General features: G+C 38.6%; 1 protein-coding gene across 1 annotated transcript in view; it reads right to left on the bottom strand.

The window, feature by feature from the left end:
* LOC309486551 (leucine-rich repeat-containing protein 1-like) overlaps positions 1-19,011 on the bottom strand; it is a 76,411-nt gene that overhangs the window by 56,447 nt on the left and 953 nt on the right. Inside the window, exon 2 of the mRNA XM_082153900.1 lies at positions 428-545. Coding sequence (XP_082010026.1) covers positions 428-545 — 118 coding nt within the window. The remainder of the gene's footprint in view (positions 1-427; positions 546-19,011) is intronic.

Consider the following 19,011-nt stretch of genomic DNA (forward strand, 5'->3'; position numbering starts at 1 on the left):
TCAATTACCAAAAATCAACAAATCATTTTTTGAAATATCCTCTCTGGTGTTCATAGAAGTCAGTCAGTCATACAGGTTTAGAGAGACATGAAGGAGAGTAAATGATGGCAGAATTATAAGCTTTTTATGAAATATCCCAGTGCATTTAAAACCACGAGACACCACAAACCATGAAGTCTAGTTTTAAAAATGGCGCTTGAACAAATACAGTAAAAATAGCCGAAATGAAAACTAAATCTCGGGCGTGGATACACTATGACCGGCGCTGAAACGTCGTGTAATTGCTGAGCACAGAAAACCAGCAGCTGAAATATACTGGGCGTATGCTGGAAGTGTGTGGGAAGGGCAAGACACACACGAGGCCAAAGTTTCTCACACACACGTACAGTAATTAAACAGTGGTCTGATAGACCAGAGAGCTTCTCACCGTTCCTGGAGATGTCGAGCTCTACGAGCAGGTTGAAGTTCGCTATATCCCCCGGCAGCCGCTGGATCTCATTGTCGCTCAGGCCAAGTTTTCTAAGCCTAGTCAAATTGAAAAATGGCTGAAACAGAGAAAGAAACGACAATTAGTTCAGATTAGCGACACACAATCATCAATAAATGGTGCAATATAGTTGTCAAGTCAAGTCAGCTTTATTTATATAGCGCTTTTTACAATATGGATTGTTTCAAAGCATCTTTACAGTGATAACAGGAAAATAATGCAACAAAGTTACAGCAGATCTAGAAGAAAATAGTGTCTTAGTCCAGCTTAAGTAAGTTCAGTGATGGTTCATTTCTGTTGTAAAATGTTTATATATATATATATGGAGAAAACGGTGATGTCATCATCCAGCTCAGTTCAGTTCTCATATAATGGTGTCAATGCAGTCAGATCTATATTATTGATGAATATTAAATGCTAAATGTCCCCAACTAAGCAAGCCGAAAGCCAAAGGGGACAGTGGCAAGGAACCAAAACTAACAAGTTGTGTTATAGCCAATATTGTCTGATTGAAGGACTAGTGTTTGTGTAATGCTTTGACCTTTAAAGGGTTTGATCTCCCAAAAATTCAAACTCTGTCATTTTCTCACCCTCATGTATTTCCAAACTGTAGGACTTTTCAGATTGTTTTATTTTTCCATGCAAAGAAATCAATGGTGACCAAAAGTGTTTAGTTACCACCATTGGTCCAACTTTATATTATGATTCTTCAACTACTATGCACTTATGTATAAAAAAGTATTATTTGGTTCAATGCTTACATTTGAAATACATACATATAAAGTTTTGAGGGGAATGTGGGTAAGGTTAGGACAGGTTTGCTGGTGTGGACAGGTTTAAGTGTGGGTTAATGGGTAAGGTTAGGACAGGTTTGCTGGTTTGGACAGGTTTAAGTGTGGGTTAATGGGTAAGGTTAGGACAGGTTTGCTGGTGTGGATAGCTTTAAGTGTGGGTTAATGGGTAAGGTTAGGACAGGTTTGCTGGTGTGGATAGCTTTAAGTGTGGGTTAATGGGTAAGGTTAGGACAGGTTTGCTGGTGTGGACAGGTTTAAGTGTGGGTTAATGGGTAAGGTTAGGACAGGTTTGCTGGTTTGGACAGGTTTAAGTGTGGGTTAATGGGTAAGGTTAGGACAGGTTTGCTGGTGTGGATAGCTTTAAGTGTGGGTTAATGGGTAAGGTTAGGACAGGTTTGCTGGTGTGGACAGGTTTAAGTGTGGGTTAATGGGTAAGGTTAGGACAGGTTTGCTGGTTTGGACAGGTTTAAGTGTGGGTTAATGGGTAAGGTTAGGACAGGTTTGCTGGTGTGGACAGGTTTAAGTGTGGGTTAATGGGTAAGGTTAGGATAGGTTTGCTGGTGTGGACAGGTTTAAGTGTGGGTTAATGGGTAAGGTTAGGACAGGTTTGCGGGTGTGGACAGGTTTAAGTGTGGGTTAATGGGTAAGGTTAGGACAGGTTTGCTGGTGTGGATAGCTTTAAGTGTGGGTTAATGGGTAAGGTTAGGACAGGTTTGCTGGTGTGGATAGCTTTAAGTGTGGGTTAATGGGTAAGGTTAGGACAGGTTTGCTGGTGTGGACAGGTTTAAGTGTGGGTTAATGGGTAAGGTTAGGACAGGTTTGCTGGTGTGGACAGCTTTAAGTGTGGGTTAATGGGTAAGGTTAGGACAGGTTTGCGGGTGTGGACAGGTTTAAGTGTGGGTTAATGGGTAAGGTTAGGACAGGTTTGCTGGTGTGGACAGGTTTAAGTGTGGGTTAATGGGTAAGGTTAGGACAGGTTTGCTGGTGTGGATAGCTTTAAGTGTGGGTTAATGGGTAAGGTTAGGACAGGTTTGCTGGTGTGGATAGCTTTAAGTGTGGGTTAATGGGTAAGGGAAGGTCAACAGTGTAATTATAGTCAATATGCAGTTACACTTACAGTACAAGCAGGTTTTTTTATTTATTTAAGTACATTGTGAAAACATAAGTGCATTGTATCAAATTATTCATTAAACTATTAGTACATAGTAGTTTAAAACACATTTATTAATATAAAATGTGTCCCCAAACATCTTTTGTGTTCTTCAGAAGACTTGCATACAGGTTTGGAATAACGAGGGTGAATAAATGATGCCGTAATGTACATATTTTGGCTGAACTATCTCCAGCTTACTGAATTAAAAAAGATGATGGAAACGCCAAGATGCGCCAAAAACCATAACATCCACATCAAAGACTAATGGGATGAAAACATGGGATGGAAATGGTGGAAACATGAGATGGTTAGTGTCTTCTAATGATGAGAAGTTGAATTGACAACTTTGGACGGAAACATGGAATACTAGATTATTACATAATGAATATTAGACACTGTTTAATACAGACATTTTTTTTTTTAAATAACAAAGGTAACAAGTTGTCATCGTTGTCTCATAACCATTACACTTAGCATGTAAATGTGCCGCTCATTTATCATCTAGCATGAATAATGACTTTACATTATCTATTCAATATTGTGAAAAAACATTGTAGGTCAAGTCGAGTGCAATGCATTGTGGGGTTCACGCAGTACGCTGCACATGTAGTGGGTTATTCCTAGCATACAGAACATTACTATACTACAACTGCAGAGCGGTACATGAGAGGATGATATTCTGAACATTCCCTATGCATTATGGGTCATTCTGATGCTCTACTGACTCATATTTGAGTATTGTTGATGTGCTGGTCTAGAATACAAGAAACTCCCCCTGCAAACGTGGTACAAACCGAACCGAGTGTCCCACAATCAATTCACACAAACACACAAAACTAGTTAAAAAGGTTAACAATTACTAATGTCCAGTGGCCTGGCAAAAGCAGCTCAGTGTGTGGCTCTCTGTGATGTAATCTGCTATTCATGTGTCTCTGACCTACTTGTTGAGTTCCTCCCACCTCTCGCTCGCACCATGGAGGATGCTGGGAAAACTGCATGTAAGCACCCCGTAAAACAGCACAATCAGATGAAGGCCTTCAGAAACTATCAGCTTCTCTTCAGCAACTTCCAGACACAATCCTGAAACTTATCCTGTCGGATTCAAACCTTACAGACAAACTTTTTCAATCCTTAATTACACAGACAAAGGGAATCATTAAGAAATGTAACATTCTGGTTCCGCCTCCAATGATTCTATTAAAGCGGATTTCTAATGCTATTTCATGCATTCTGACTTATTACACGGCTCTGTGGAATACTTGATTCTGATTGGTCAATTGCACCATCCAGCGGTGTGAGAACCTCTGAGAACAGAAACACAGGCTTATCCCGGTCAGCAGCGCTAGGAACAGTTTTTCTTCGTGGAAGTTTTGCATTTGGTGAGCTGATAAAATATCAAAACTCAGTAAAATCAATATTTTGTGTACAGTTATTTAACTATGCCATCCAGTATCATGGACTCGCTCTCTCTCGTTTCATACGAACGCAGCGGCGGCCATTTTGTGACTATTGTTTTTACGAGATACAAACAGGTACGATTTTAAAACAGTTTAATCTGAAATCAATATCTCTTACCGCCATCATTATTTATGTGGTGAAATGCTGTGTAATAAGTGTTATGACTGTAAAGCGTATCTCTTAAATGTCCGTCTAGTTTGATCTTGCCGCTGAAACTGCTCTCTCCGCGGACGCTTTGAGTTTAAAGACCTAATAAAATATTTCAACTCAGATTAATATTTCGTGTCTACTTATTTACTTATGCGGCAAGTGTCCGTGTAATAAGCGGGATAATGTACATCCAGCCAGTTGTTATCTCAGAATAAACCCCCTTCAGGTGTGTGTGTGTGTGTGTGTGTGTGTGTGTGTGTGTGATCTCAGAATAACCCCCCTTCAGGTGTGTGTGTGTGTGTGTGTGTGTGAGAGTGTGTGTGTGTGAGAGTGTGTGTGTGTGAGAGTGTGTGTGTGTGAGAGTGTGTGTGTGTGTGTGTGAGTGTGTGTGTGTGTGTGTGTGTGTGTGTGTGTGTGTGTGTGTGTGTGTGTGTGTGTGTGTGTGTGTGTGTGAGAGTGTGTGTGTGTGTGTGTGTGTGTGTGTGTGTGTGTGTGTGTGATCTCAGAATAAACCCCTTCAGGGGGGTGTGTGTGTGTGTGTGTGTGTGTGTGTGTGTGTGTGTGTGTGTGTGTGTGAGAGTGTGTGTGAGAGTGTGTGTGAGAGTGTGTGATCTCAGAATAAACCCCTTCAGGGGTGTGTGTGTGTGTGTGTGTGTGTGTGTGTTCTCAGAATAAACCCCTTCAGGTGTGTGTGTGTGTGTGTGTGTGTGTGTGTGATCTCAGAATAAACCCCTTCAGGTGTGTGTGTGTGTGTGTGTGTGTGTGTGTGTGTGTGTGTGTGTGTGTGTGTGTGTGTGTGTGTGTGTGTGTGTGTGTGTGTGTGTGTGTGTGTGTGTGTGTGTGTGTGTGTGTGTGTGATCTCAGAATAAACCCCTTCAGGTGTGTAGGTGTCTGGCAGCAGAATACAACGGATACAACGAGACTCGGTCTAACCCAGCACAATAGGAACTACCAGCAACACACACTTTACATATACTTACTCCACGAACTAACATACAGAATGCTAATATTAATGTCGCCTTTATCTGCGCCGTTGTGTTCTTTTCTAGGGCTGGGTATCGATTCACAAGATCTCAATTCGATTAAATTCGATTCAATTAATTCAATTATTACATTTTCACTGGCCCCACCACACAAAAAAATTAAAAAAAAAAAAAAAAAAAAAAAAATTTGACCCATGTATCGTAGTATTGTAATAAATAAGGTTATGACACCCAACATTTTTGATACCAGCAAAATTTAACAATTCTCGATTTCAATTGCGATCCCACAGCTAAAACTACTAATATGAATTTCAAAGATTATTAAAGACAAGTAAACAGTCATTAATAAAACAAACAAATAATTAAACTACAAGCAATAGCACAAATAAATAAATACAAAAGAACAAAGATACAAACTAAATAAACAGTGCTTCTCAGGTCTAACAGTAGTTTTCAGGTACAGACAGGCCCGGCGTCAAGGGGGGGCTTGGGTGACCTGAATGATGATGATTATGTGACTGAGCGTTCGTGCAGGGTTCGCCTAAACACTTTATGAATAAGATAACAATAAACGAGAACTGTCTGAACTGTTCTTGACTTTAGGCTATTGCCACATGTGAGAGGAAAACCCAAAGACCGTGACACCCCAAGTACGCAAACTATCTACGGCAAGCCCCGAGGGGAAAATGCATTGCACACACACATAGAACGAGCGCCAGCACATCCAGAATTAATGCATCATAACACAATCAAACATAAGGTCTGTTACAATTATTATTATGAGGCTACTTTTATTATCAAATCAATATTACAATGAATTAGCCTCGCAATAATCTCATAGCGCATCACTGCATAACCGACGCGCAGCGATGAAGATGTTATATTAGTCCTCATTTAAAAAACAACGTGTTTAACACAAAATAATTCTGAATTTTTTCACCATGGACCACAAGAGAAATATTAAGAAAATAAATTGAGGTTAGGCCTATATACGTTATCAGAACATGTTGAGTAGATTCAGCTCTCATCGGTCAGTTTACTTTCACTTTCTATAGTGAATAATTGAATGGGATTTGATTACTTCTTCACCGACATAACTCTCGCTCAAAGTGCTCGCCTTCATAGTTCAAATATTTCAAATGTTGCAACGTGACGTTTTTCTTTTTCAACAGTTGCGCAGAATGATGGACAACAATCACATTTCGCGCACGTCTTACTTAAATGAGTTTAAATACCTTTAGATCAAAGGTGGATTGCTCCAATATTTCTTTGTCTTATTGTCTGATGAAGAGCTGTGCTGCCGGAAACATCACATTGTAATGTTCTGGTGAGCCCAATCATTTTGCTGTTGTGGGAGCAACAAGCTGACTTTGTATTGTATTGTTTTGTCCTGGTGTGTAAAATTTCATGTTTTGCAAAACATTGCTTGTTTGAGTCCATTCTGCTTCACAATAATAGGACCTGCTTTTTCACAGTCCATATAGAGTGCATTAGTGCCACATCCACTTTTTCAGTGTTGGTTCCGGAAGTGTTTTTTTCATTCTTTTTTCCAATAGGGATTAAAAATAAAACAATAAAAAAATCTTCACTAAAGTGTTAGAAGCATAAACCAAAACAAACAGATTAGAGGTAATGCCTAGAGTAGACTATGCACTTAAACTGCTTTAATGAGGGGAAGAACTACAATCCCAGGAAGCATTGCGAATCAAATTGTTGAAAGCAATGGAGGAATTTAAAACTATTAATTTAAAGTTGTTGATCATATCTACTGAAACAATATATTTTAAGTTTATTACAACATATGCACATACAAAAGGTTCTGTAAAGCATCATGGGTAATGTAGTTTTTCACCACAAATTAAATGTGATTATTTTAAAAATTAAGTTCAAATAATGCGGGCTGATGGCAAAAAACACCAAATAAACTTGGATTGAGGAGAAAAATATATATTTTTTTATTATTCAGGTAAGATTTACAACTGAGTTGGACATCCAGCAGAGAACGGTGTGAAATCGACTTCAAAAACTGACTGCTCTTTGAGTTCCATGCAATAAATGAAAAATGCGTTGCGTTTCACAGAGCATTTCAAACACAGTCTGCCAAAGCATCTGAAGACCTTCATGGTGATTTACAGGAAGCCACAACAAAGGGGAGCAATTTTTGATATAGTTAAAAAAAAAAAAATATATGTGCAAATAATTTTATATGACTCAACTTGCATGGACAGTTAGAACTAAACTCTGAGATTTATAGAAATTGATCTCTTAAATTAAAAAAAAAATTAAGTCTTATTAATTCCACTCATGCCGTCCCAACCCTGACCTTTACTATTTACTTTCTTCCATTAAACACACAAAAAAATAATATCAAAGCTTCTCATTACAATATAACAAAACTGGATGATGATTGAATTACACTGCCAAGCACTTTGAAGTTATTCAATAGCTTTGTGTGAGGAAAAGCACAAAATGTAAGTTTTGTGCACAGATAATCATCCTCTCTGCTATGGATCATTCAAATTACTCTGGTGTTCAGGTACAGGCATTAAGGTGGTTTATATAGTACCTATCGGACAGTTACCATTTTATTTATTTACACAGGGAATTATCCAAGTTAATGTCGGTAAATTACGGAGTGCCACAAGGCTCTGTTTTAGGCCCTCTTCTATTTTCAATATACATGCTGTCCCTTGATAATATTATTAGAAAACATGTTAGTTAGTTTCCACTTTTAGTTTCCACTGTTATCCTGACGATACTCAGTTATATTTCATCAATGACCAGATGAAATCTCTAAATATCTAAGTTGAAAGAGTGTGTGAAAGATATATAAAAAAAAATATATATATATATAAAAAAAGATAATTGGATGACCAGTAATTTTCTTCTATTAAATGCAGATAAGACTAATATTATTTATTGGACCAAAACCTGTACATAGAATCTCTTTGCATGTAGAAGGATTTACTGTTACTTCATCATCCACAGTTAAAGACCTGGATGTTACATTACACAGCGACTCATCTTTCATAGGTTACAAAAACAGCTTTCCACCTCAGAAACATCACTAAGCTCTGGAACATGTTATCTATTTCTGATGCACAAAAGATAGTACATGCATTCATGACCTCTAGACTAGATTACTGTAATGCATTACTAGGTGATTGTCCTGCATCCTCAATAAACAAGCTACGGCTAGTCAAAAATTCAGCTGCTCGAGGGACATATTGTTTACAAGTTGCTTTACTGACGTCATTCCGCGATTAAACCACAGATTGAGCGATTACATGAGACGATTCATTTCAGCACGTTGTTGTACTGTATCTTTCAACATTCCTTTTGATGTCATTTTTGTGATTTATTGGGTGGGAGAGGTGTAACATATAATGTTTGGTGACGTTTTGTTCATGTATCAATTGAAAACAGATTGAAAGATTTTAAGGAAAACATTCCAGGATTTTTCTCCATATAGTGACTTCAATGGGGTCCAACAGGTTGAAGGTCCAAATGTGAGTTTCAGTGCAGCTTCAAAGTCTCGACACGATCCAGCCGAGGAATAAGAGTCTTATCTAGACAAACCAGCGGACATTTCTAAACAAAATAAACATTTATATACTTTTTAACCACAAATGCTCGTCTTGCACGTCCACGACTTCACCCGTAACGTAATCATGTTCGTGACGTAGGAGGAAACTGTAGAGTAGGGTGAAAAACTACATCTCATTTTCTCCTCCAACTTCAAAATCGTCCGACATCGTTGTTTTACCTTTTATTTATTAAAATTTATTTGGTAAATGGCGTTTGACCTCGTCTTTGCACGTTCTCTTTGTAAACACCGGGTCTGTTCTTCCTCCTACATCACGCTTGACCTTTCAACCTGATTACGTAATGTGTTTCGCATCACAGCTAGTGCAAGACAGGCATTTCTGGTTAAAAGTATATAAGTGTTTATTTATGTTCTAAAATGTCCTCTGGTTTGTCTAGATAAGACTCTTATTCCTCGGCTGGATCGTGTCGAGACTTTGAAGCTGCACTGAAACTCACATTTGGACCTTCAACCTGTTGGACCCCATTTAAGTCACTATATGGAGAAAAATCCTGGAATGTTTTCCTCAAAAACCTTCATTTCTTTTCGACTGGAGAAAGAAAGACATGAACATCTTGGATGACGTGGGGGAGAGAAAATGATCAAGAAATGTTAATTCTGAAGTGAACTACTCCTTTAAGAATCAAGATCAATTCATTAAAATGAGAATCAAGAAATCAATATTTTCAAACCAGTCCTAGTTTTGTATTTTTGTTTGATAATATTCCAACATAATAACTGGAGAAACAGCAAGAAATCAATGTGACTGCCATCAGACATCCTCGAAAAGACAAAATGATTCATCCAACTGCACTTGACCTCCTAATCTGACCTTCAGAAAGCTAACTAACCCCGTAACCAATGAAACGAAACAACCAGAACCATAAACAGGCCATTATCAAAAAGAGAAGAACAGAAATGCTACTCTTCTTGTTTTCTGGTCCCTCTTCTCACTCTGTAATAAACACATCAGGGTTGCACAGGAAGAAAACATCGTCTACACAATAGACACACAGAAACCTCCCAGACTGCAACAGGTACGGCACACAATAGAGCTCTTTAGACTCGGAAGTTCACACCGCATTCATCTCAATGCTTCCGTCACGATGGCCGCTATCGTTTATAAAAGGTTTAGGAATGAAACCAGCAATCTATGAGAGGACAAAACCATCAAGTGGTATTGGCGTGTTATTGGGCGGATACATTGACAAACCGGCCGCTGAGGCGTAAAACTGAACCCGTTCTTCCAGTTCATGAACCCTCCTCCAGCCTTCAGCCCGCTAATACAAGTTTACATTAACCTTTTTAAACCCCTCGGTCAATATTTGAAGCCTGATTGGAATCAAACACAGTTAGACCCAAAGCTAACAATAACCTTACGAATCCAAGAAGACACACATTAGGCAACATCAGCTACATTTTTAATACAAATAAAAAAATAAAAAAAATAAAGAAGTATTTGCTTGCAAATTTACTTTAGATAAAAAGGAAATGTGAGTGGCGCTTGTCAGTGTCAAATTCTACTACTTTTTTTTTTTTTATCTCTAATCATTCTTAAGAATTTCTCATATAATTTTTACCCATTTACCATATTAAAAAACTAGAGATGGCCATCAATCGGAATCTGCCTATTTTTGCTCCAAGCACACGATTGGTTTTTAGTCGGGGTGTAAAAAATATATCGTGTCACAATATATCGCAATACAAAAATTAAACAATATGTATCGCGGATAGTGACAAAATGTATTGTGTATATTTCACCCAAAATAAAAATTACTTTGAGTTTTAGTGTCAGTACTACATTAATCTGCCATATATAATGTTAAATATAATGTATAATAATGCAATGGGGGATATTTGTGGGTCCTGATAATGCCAAATGTCTGATGTTACCAGTAAAAAGTGTCCTACATTATTTTAAATATATCTAGTCAGTGACAGAGTGAAGGTATATTCATCTAAAATAATTCTGTATTTTCAGCTTCAGAATCATGAATATTGTTATTCTGGTGTCTCTATTGTCCAAGCCTATTCACTTACACACACAATGTAATATCAAATTTAGCATTACAATAGCAGTACTTTTTGTTAACCTTATATCTTATGTCTTGGAGTATTGCAATAATATGGTATCGTGAGTTCAGTATCGTGATATGTATCGAATCGTGACATGAGGCTGTCGTTACACCCTTAGTTTTTAGTTTTATATTGGCTGATGTCTATTTCAGGACTTGTACGCAAACTGCATTGCGATCATTTCTCAAAATGTTATTTGTGTGGGAAAATATTACAAAGTCTGTAAACAGACCAGAGATGGGACACGCAAAAAGAAGAGAGGAGCACAGAAAATACTGAACCAGGCACAGCAAGCTCAGTTCCCACACTTAAAGTACTGGAAGAAAAATATGAATATTGAATTGGGGGGGGCTTACATTAATGTATTGCTGAAGTTTTCAGTGCTCCTCTTACCTCCGAATATTGCCTATAAAAGTAGTGTTTATAAGTGGAATTGTGTACGAAATCACTGCTGTTCCATAAGCGCCACCTACTGTCAGAGAGTGAATTTGCATTTTCATTCAATCCGCCAATTTCAATCTGCCGTTTATGTTTTGAGCAGGTATGTTTATGTAGCATCATTTGAAAATGAAAAATCATGATCATGACTACAGCCGAACACAGTGTGTGTTTGAAATCAGGAACGGTGAGAGAACATTGCGCTTGGTACATTTTTCCTCTTCAAACCAAACTTGGGTCTTTCAGCTGATAATGTTTAAATCCCGTTTGGCTATCGCTCTTCCCATAATGCATCAGGTCAGTCGACGGAGAGAAGACGGTCTTTTGTGGCTGTTTGAACACATTCGACCACACGAGCGCCGTCTACGCTATGAAAGCAATCCGGTCGAATGCGTTTTCGACTACCTCTGGAAGTGGCTGAAAGTGGACGAGCTCAAAACGTTTTAGACCCTGTTTACACCTGCATTTAGTGTGATCCGAGCCACCAAAACCCATCTTAATACCAGGAGGCCTTGAATACTAACACAGACTGTTTAAAGCAGCTCAGAGATGGCATCATTTACACTGCAACTGCATAAATAATGCTCTGAGAATAATGTTAATATTGAAACAAATGATACTTTAAAACATGAAAAGTCAGCAAATGACTCTTTACGAGTCATCCATGCAACCAGTTCGTTCGAACGGCTGATTCATACAGGAAACAATGCTAGTGACTCCCTGTGTCTGAACAGGCCTGTCTAATTCTCACATATCTAAGTACAAAAATGCACAAAGAAAGTAGGTGAAAAGTCCCAGATGACCTACTACTTCCACCAAGAGTCTGAAATGCGAATCTGATGGACATTTCTCAACGTATTACAAGTCGGCTGTGGCTTTGTTTGACAAATCGTGTCTAAATTTTTATCTGACAATATAAATTTCATGTTTGTTTAAGTACTGTATAAAACCAATATCAGATATCACATTCGCAGTCATGCTGATTTTCCGGAAAAACGGCCTTCTTGCACATGATGATATAAAATTGTATATGTTTAGAATTTTCAGGGCATTCTAGCTCCATTCTACTAGGTTTGTTTTTACAAGGTGAGTGGCATAATGTCAGTTCACACACTGGTAAACCATTACAACATTATCACAGATGATATATCTCACATAACAGCCCTACTCGAACCCTGTATTCAACATAACAAAGGATTAGCAAAGTGTTCTGAGAGAGCAATGATGCAGACCAGCATCAGACCCAGTCTGTATCTGACTCGGACCAACAGGCACTGGTTTCCCCCACACATTTCTTTCGTCACGATTAACTCTCCTCACAGCATTCCTCACATTTCAGGCCAAACAAGTCTCAGATTCCAGGAAATCTCCACGATAAGAGCATTCGCATATAAACCGACAACAAACAGGCTTTAAGACATGGTTTTCCCACCTCTTCCCAAGCCCATCTTAATAACCTCAGAAAGAGAGAGTCTAAACTCTACGCTTTTGGCTTTGATTTGGACTCTTATACTCTCGTATACTCTCAATATACACTACTGAGATGTTTATATTTGTTTCTGGAGACTCTAGAGAAAACTATTGCTTGCTCTCTCAACAGAAGTCCTACTTGATTGACTTTGCCAAACAAACGGAGATGTCAAACAGGTTGAGAGCACATTTTACAGGAATGGCAATCATTCAGAGCATTCAGAGGTTGTGTTCTGGTTAAAAACACACACTTATACCCTCAGATGGAGTATTTTAAGAACATTTCTAAGCTTCAAAAAGGGCATTATTCCATATTATCATATATTATCGACATATTATCGTTAATTCACTGACAAATTCAATCTTCACAAACCACTGTGAGTGACCACCGAGCTTTTGTGAAGTAGATCTATTTATTTCATAAAAGATACAACTCTAAAAAGAATAAATCATTAACCAATTGGATTTTGCCAATTTCCTCAGGAACTGGATGAACATGCCAAAATAATAAGTGAACAATTTCTCACACAAAACTATTGTGTACTGTCAGATACAGCACCGCTTTCTGCACAATAACAGTTACACTTCACTCTTACTAAAAGGTTCAAAAGGGTTTTTCACAGCAACGCCACAGAAAAACCTTTCAGTAAACAGTTCCTAAAAGAACCATTTTAATAATCTAAAGAATCTTTTTCCGCTATAAAGATCCTTTCGAGGAATGGGAAGTTTCCATAGATGTTAAAATACCCCTGTAGTCAATCATTTTATCCCTTAAAACTCATCTTTGATCACCAAAATGACACATTTAAACGTTTTTTCCTTGAAAAAATGTCTTCATGCCTTAAAATATCTTGAATGTAACTCGACACCCTTGCCTCATTTAGTATGCGTTTCTAAGAATATGCAAATAAGCCCCGCCTCCACTCACTCAGCTCAGAGATCCACTGGTTGACGATCACACGTTGATCTGATTGGTTACAAGGTAGTTTGTGACGTCAGAAACACCAGCGATTTCAAAGCGTGTGTTTGAGACTGTCTTTGGTTCACTGCAGTTTTAAGGAGAAAATACTCAGCAATGGTGTCGACTTATGAATTTACACATGGTTTGTCTTAAAGCATATTAAAAACACCACATAGACACATGAACAACATTAAAAGCTGGATTTTCACCACAGGGGGACTTTAAAAGAACCATTTTAATAATCTAAAGAAACTTTTTCCACTGTAAAGAACCTTTTGAGGAACGGAAAGGTTCCATAGATGTTCCCTTAAAAGTATTAATTGGACAGTCTACTTCAGAGTCACTGGAAATCAAGGTAAACATGCTCAGACACGAATAGCTGATATCTGAATTCAGTGTATCACGTGCTTCAACAATAAATGGTTAAAAACCGGAATGCATTCAGTTCAAACACTCAGTCCTTGAAGGGAAAGTCTGATACGCAGCCAACTTACTGGCGTTTCATGTTTCCACATGTCTCTAATAAAACACAGCTTCAATGTTTTTATCCCAGCAAAGATACGGTGGAGACCAATAACAGCTTTTAACTAGACAAAATTAACAGCTACTAATTAGACAAAACTGCATATATCTGTGACCAGCAGAAGTTGTGTTGTTCTCTTTCCTCATGTCGGCCTCTTGTGTGAAAGAGAATTGATCATGTTCAGGCTCTGCTTTATCCCTGCATTCGAGTGTTTGATGAAACCGGCTCAAAGACTTTATCAAACACACTTTCGAGGGAAATACCCTGGAATTCCCTAAAACAAGATTATCCCTTCAAGAGAGCCCACACAGATAAGCTCAAGCGAGACAGAGTCGATAGTCTTCCATGTTTTATTGCCTTTGAAAGAGAAGCACTGCATTTGATGGGCAAAGCATTTCATTGATCTGGAAGATTTAATTCATTACATGGCAAAAGGATCCCAGCGAGCGATGCTATCAGTGTATCCGCACTGCTTTAGAGCAAAGCAAACGTGTGCTTTTACAACCTCGCTGTTTTCCTCGTGTAATCTCTACTGCATCCTAGAAGTGTGATTCAAGTAAACGAAAGGGAAAGGCTTTTTGAGTTGAGGTGAGGGAGTTTCATCATGGTTAGGGGCCTTTAAACCTGCCTTAAGCCTGAAGAGTGTGTTGCTGGTTTTCTCCAGAAGGAGGAAGGCTCCAGTGTTGCATCACAGCTGAAAATAATCACATCTACACTTTCTCAAATGAGAAAAGCTCATTCATGTCATATTGCATGCTAATTTATACCCTGGTAATCCAGAGTTCTGGCGAGAGCACAAGTTGAATTTGCTCAGCGAGTTACTCTGGCGTAGAGTAATGATGCTCATTAAATATGCCCCTCGATCGGAGCTGCACCAATCACATCGGGTTATCTGATATAGGCGGGCCAGAGGCGAGATGACGACAGTGCTGTGACGACGAAGTCATTAGTAAACATTGCAAGATGGCTATGGATGAACACCAGTTGCTTGAAACGGCTTTGGCCGCTACAATGAACGAGTTAGACTTGGCTTTTTATCTAAAACAGGAACAGAAGACGCCGCTCGAATCCTTCCTTTGCAAGAAGGGCGTTTTTTCTGTTTTGCCGACCGGATACGGTAAGAGTCTAATCTACCAGTTAGCTCCGCTGGTAGCTAAGCGTATGGGGCTTGTTGTGATTGGTCGTAGTGTTATCCAATTGCGTGCAGTGAGATTTTCAAATGCATGCTTGGTGCCGCCCCTCGAGCTGGCCGATTTTCATTAGTCGACGCCAGACCATTAATCTTTTAGATTTAGGTCTGGATTTCCAGGCTATCTAATTTGTCAAATCGGATGGTTAATCACAATACGATATCGATTCTCATAGCCAACGATACGATATTTGCCGATACCTCAAAAAATTCAGTCATACAATTACGATTCGATTTGATTCCGCATATTCTCAACAGATAACCAAAGTAGGGATGCACGATATATCGGTCACCATATCGGTATCGGCCGTTTTATGTTCATTTTCAATGTTATCGTTATCGGCCTGATAAGAACATGTGGCCGATATATTAAAGCCAATAAATAATGTATTATTTCCTTCAGCTGAGACTCTTCAGATGATCACTGTTCAACATGATGGTTTTGAATTGTTTGAAATATGATTGGGATCACTTCAGAAAGGAAAATAATGTTTAGTGCAACATGTGCAGCGCAACTAGGCTGTCATAAAATTGTAATGAGAAAATCATTATAATTGTGTTTGGGACGTGGCTTTTAATGATGAGACTTTTGTTTTTGTAATCAGTCTCTCAAAATTATTTTTAAAAAAGTTTGGATTTAGATTTATCGACCAATATATCGGTTATCGGCTTCCAAATATAAAGAATTATCGGTTATCGGTATCGGCCGAAATTAGCATATCGGTGCATCCCTAAACCAAGTCACAAGCAATAGCACAAATAAATACAATAAAGCAAGGTCACAAATTAAATAATCAGTGTTTTGCAGGTCTAAGAAGTTCTCAGACGGACGAGATGTGGAGAGTGTCAAAATAAAGGTGTCTCTTTAAAAAAAATGCTGCATCGATACACCGTATCATTAGTCATTTGATCGATATATTGATCCATATCGATGTATTGTTACACCACTATTTGTCAGTACTACTTCAAAATATTACTCTGAATCGCATAAGGAACTTTCGCACCGGAGGAACGTTTACATAGTTCCTATAGCTACTGGTGGAAGTCTCCGCTTTTGGCATGTTCACACCGTAGGAACTGGGAATGATTTTAGCTCTAGGAAAGCCTTTTTGGGGAACTCGATTAGCTCCTACTTCAGAGTTTAAACCAGCACTGTAGACCTTATGCGCCAGAGAAACAAGGGCGCCGCCATCTTTAGAATATTGTCTTTGAACTTCCGGTTTTGCGGTTGCTCTGTATATTTACTATGGCATCGCTGTCCAGGAGTAATTAGCTTTTGAAGTGGATTTACTTAAGGTAAAGTTAACGGAAGTTATCATGAGGATTGTAATGTTTAAAGCAGATGTCTTAACAAATGTCAGTAGACCGGGAAGATTTTAAAACGAGCCGTTCATTCATAAATACGCAAGATCGCTGTGAAAATACAGACCGGAAGACAAAAGACAGCGAGCGCGGCGCTGAAAAGGGGTGGGGCTATAGAAGGTCTATAGACCCTTTTACAGCCCACGTGATCAAATAGTTGCGCGCGCATTTTGGCAACGGAAGTGGTGTTTTTCTCCACTGGCTCTAACGTGTTAGCAACTCCGAAAGTTTATCAAAACGGTTTCCCAGCATCAAAATGTCTGGTTGTTGCGTTTACGGTTGCACTAATCGATATTCCACCAAGGGGCTTAAGTTTTATATTATTCCGACAGGATCACGGCCGTTTCAGAAGAGTGGCTGCAGGCGATTAAACGTGTTGATTGGAGCGAGGACATAATAAAAAATGCTCGCGTCTGTTGTTTAATCCGCTCGCGTAGCTTGACACGCTGCTGATTCTCGCCATACTTCCGTTGCCAATATCCGCGCGCATACGTCATCATTGTGTACAAACAGTAAAAGGGTCTATAGGAACTACCAGTGATGTAAGTGTACGCTTATTGGTCGAACGCATGCCATACGAAACTCCATGAACTTACTCCACGAACATCAAAGACAAACATCCAGAAGGCTAATGTTAACGTCATTTACCTGTCGCGTTGTGTTCATTTCTCAGCCTTGATTATATGTAGTATTGCAAGTTGCCTTCCTTTTTGCTCTTTAAATTGCATAGCATAAATTATGTAAGGTTGGGAATCGAAAATTACTTGAGGTCAGGAATCAGAGACTTGTTATAAAATGTAAATTTCGATTCCTCTTATCGATTCCTTTGTGTGCATATCATTATATGACTTTAAACCATTCAAGCGTGAGACTCTGTTTTCTGTGTTCATGTGTATCAGTGTATTGGATCCGTGCCGCTCTTAAAGTGACAGCACTAATACTCCTGCTGCCGTCTCTGTGAGAACACGGATCAAACAACACAAGACAAAGAGAAAATTCACTTGTTCTTGACTGAGTAACTTTTGTAACTAGGCCTATATTTTTAAAGTATATTTTATAAAGAGCAGTGTTATTTTACATTTAATTACAGTTTCTGTACCTGAAAATCTTAAAACACTGTTTATTTCAGTCGTTTCTTTGTTCAGTTGTATCTATTTATAGCGATTGCTATTTTTTATTTGTTCTTTTTTAATTATCGAGTGTTTACTTGTCTTTAATAATGCTTGAAATGTATAGGCTATTAGTTTGGGCTAGCTGTTCTTCTATGGTGTTTTTAAACCACAGGCAAACGTTCCTTGTGTAAGTGTTCTTTAGCCTGTTGATCTTTGTTCATGATATTCAGCTACAATTAAACATTTTGCAATAAGACTATATTTGAATGATATCCACGTGTTTTTTATTTATTTATTTGTTTATTTTACCTCATTGGAAATTCAAACGATACCCAACCCTACTAGTACTCTACATTGCCTCTCAGTCCCTATAACTGAGTTCCTATAACAACCCGGTGTTAAAGACCCTAGTGTAAAGGGTTTTGATCCTGGTGCTATTCTAGTTCTTGGATCATTCCTTGTGGGGTTTGAACTTAAAGCCTTTCAGTTTTCTGCCTGAATATTTCACCACTACACCACTGTGTAGAGCAGGAAGAGTTCGCTGGGACCAGCCACTGATATTTCAGGCCCCACAATGTTTTTCTCAACCACATTTTGCTGAGTTGTAGTGTTCTCTGCCGTCTGCACAATGACAGTGGTCGAGTTTCAAAGCCTCGTGATCTAACAAACTGAACAGCACTTTTGAGAGTCATAGGAATATAGGTCATGCATTCATAAAACAGCATTTTGGGCATCATAGAGGTGTTTCTCATACATCATTTCAAACATATATCTGATGCCCAAAAATGCTGCTGACTCAAGTTATGTCTATGATTCCAACAATGCTGACTGACTCTCAATGTGTGTGAGAGTTAAAACTGCTGCTGATTTGTACACACCTGATGCCCAAAAGTACAGCCCACACACTACCAGTCAAACATTTGAAATGTTTAAAGTCCCCCTGTGGTGAAAATCCATCTTTAATGTTGTTCATGTGTCTATGTGGTGTTATTAATGTGCTTTAAGACAAACCATGTGTAAATTCATAAGTCGACAGCATTGCTGAGTATTTCCTCCTTAAAACTGCAGTGAACCAAAGACAGTCTCAAACACACGCTTTGAAATCGCTGGTGTTTCTGACGTCACAAACTACCTTGTAACCAATCAGATCAACGTGTGATCATCAACCAGTGGATCTCTGAGCTGAGTGAGTGAGGGGAGGCGGGGCTCATTTGCATATTCATGGTTGAGTTTTAAGTGATAACATTATTGACTACAGGGGGACTTTAA

Source organism: Leuciscus leuciscus (genome assembly GCF_965113295.1).
Source record: "Leuciscus leuciscus genome assembly, chromosome: 22".
Lineage (NCBI taxonomy): Eukaryota > Metazoa > Chordata > Actinopteri > Cypriniformes > Leuciscidae > Leuciscus > Leuciscus leuciscus.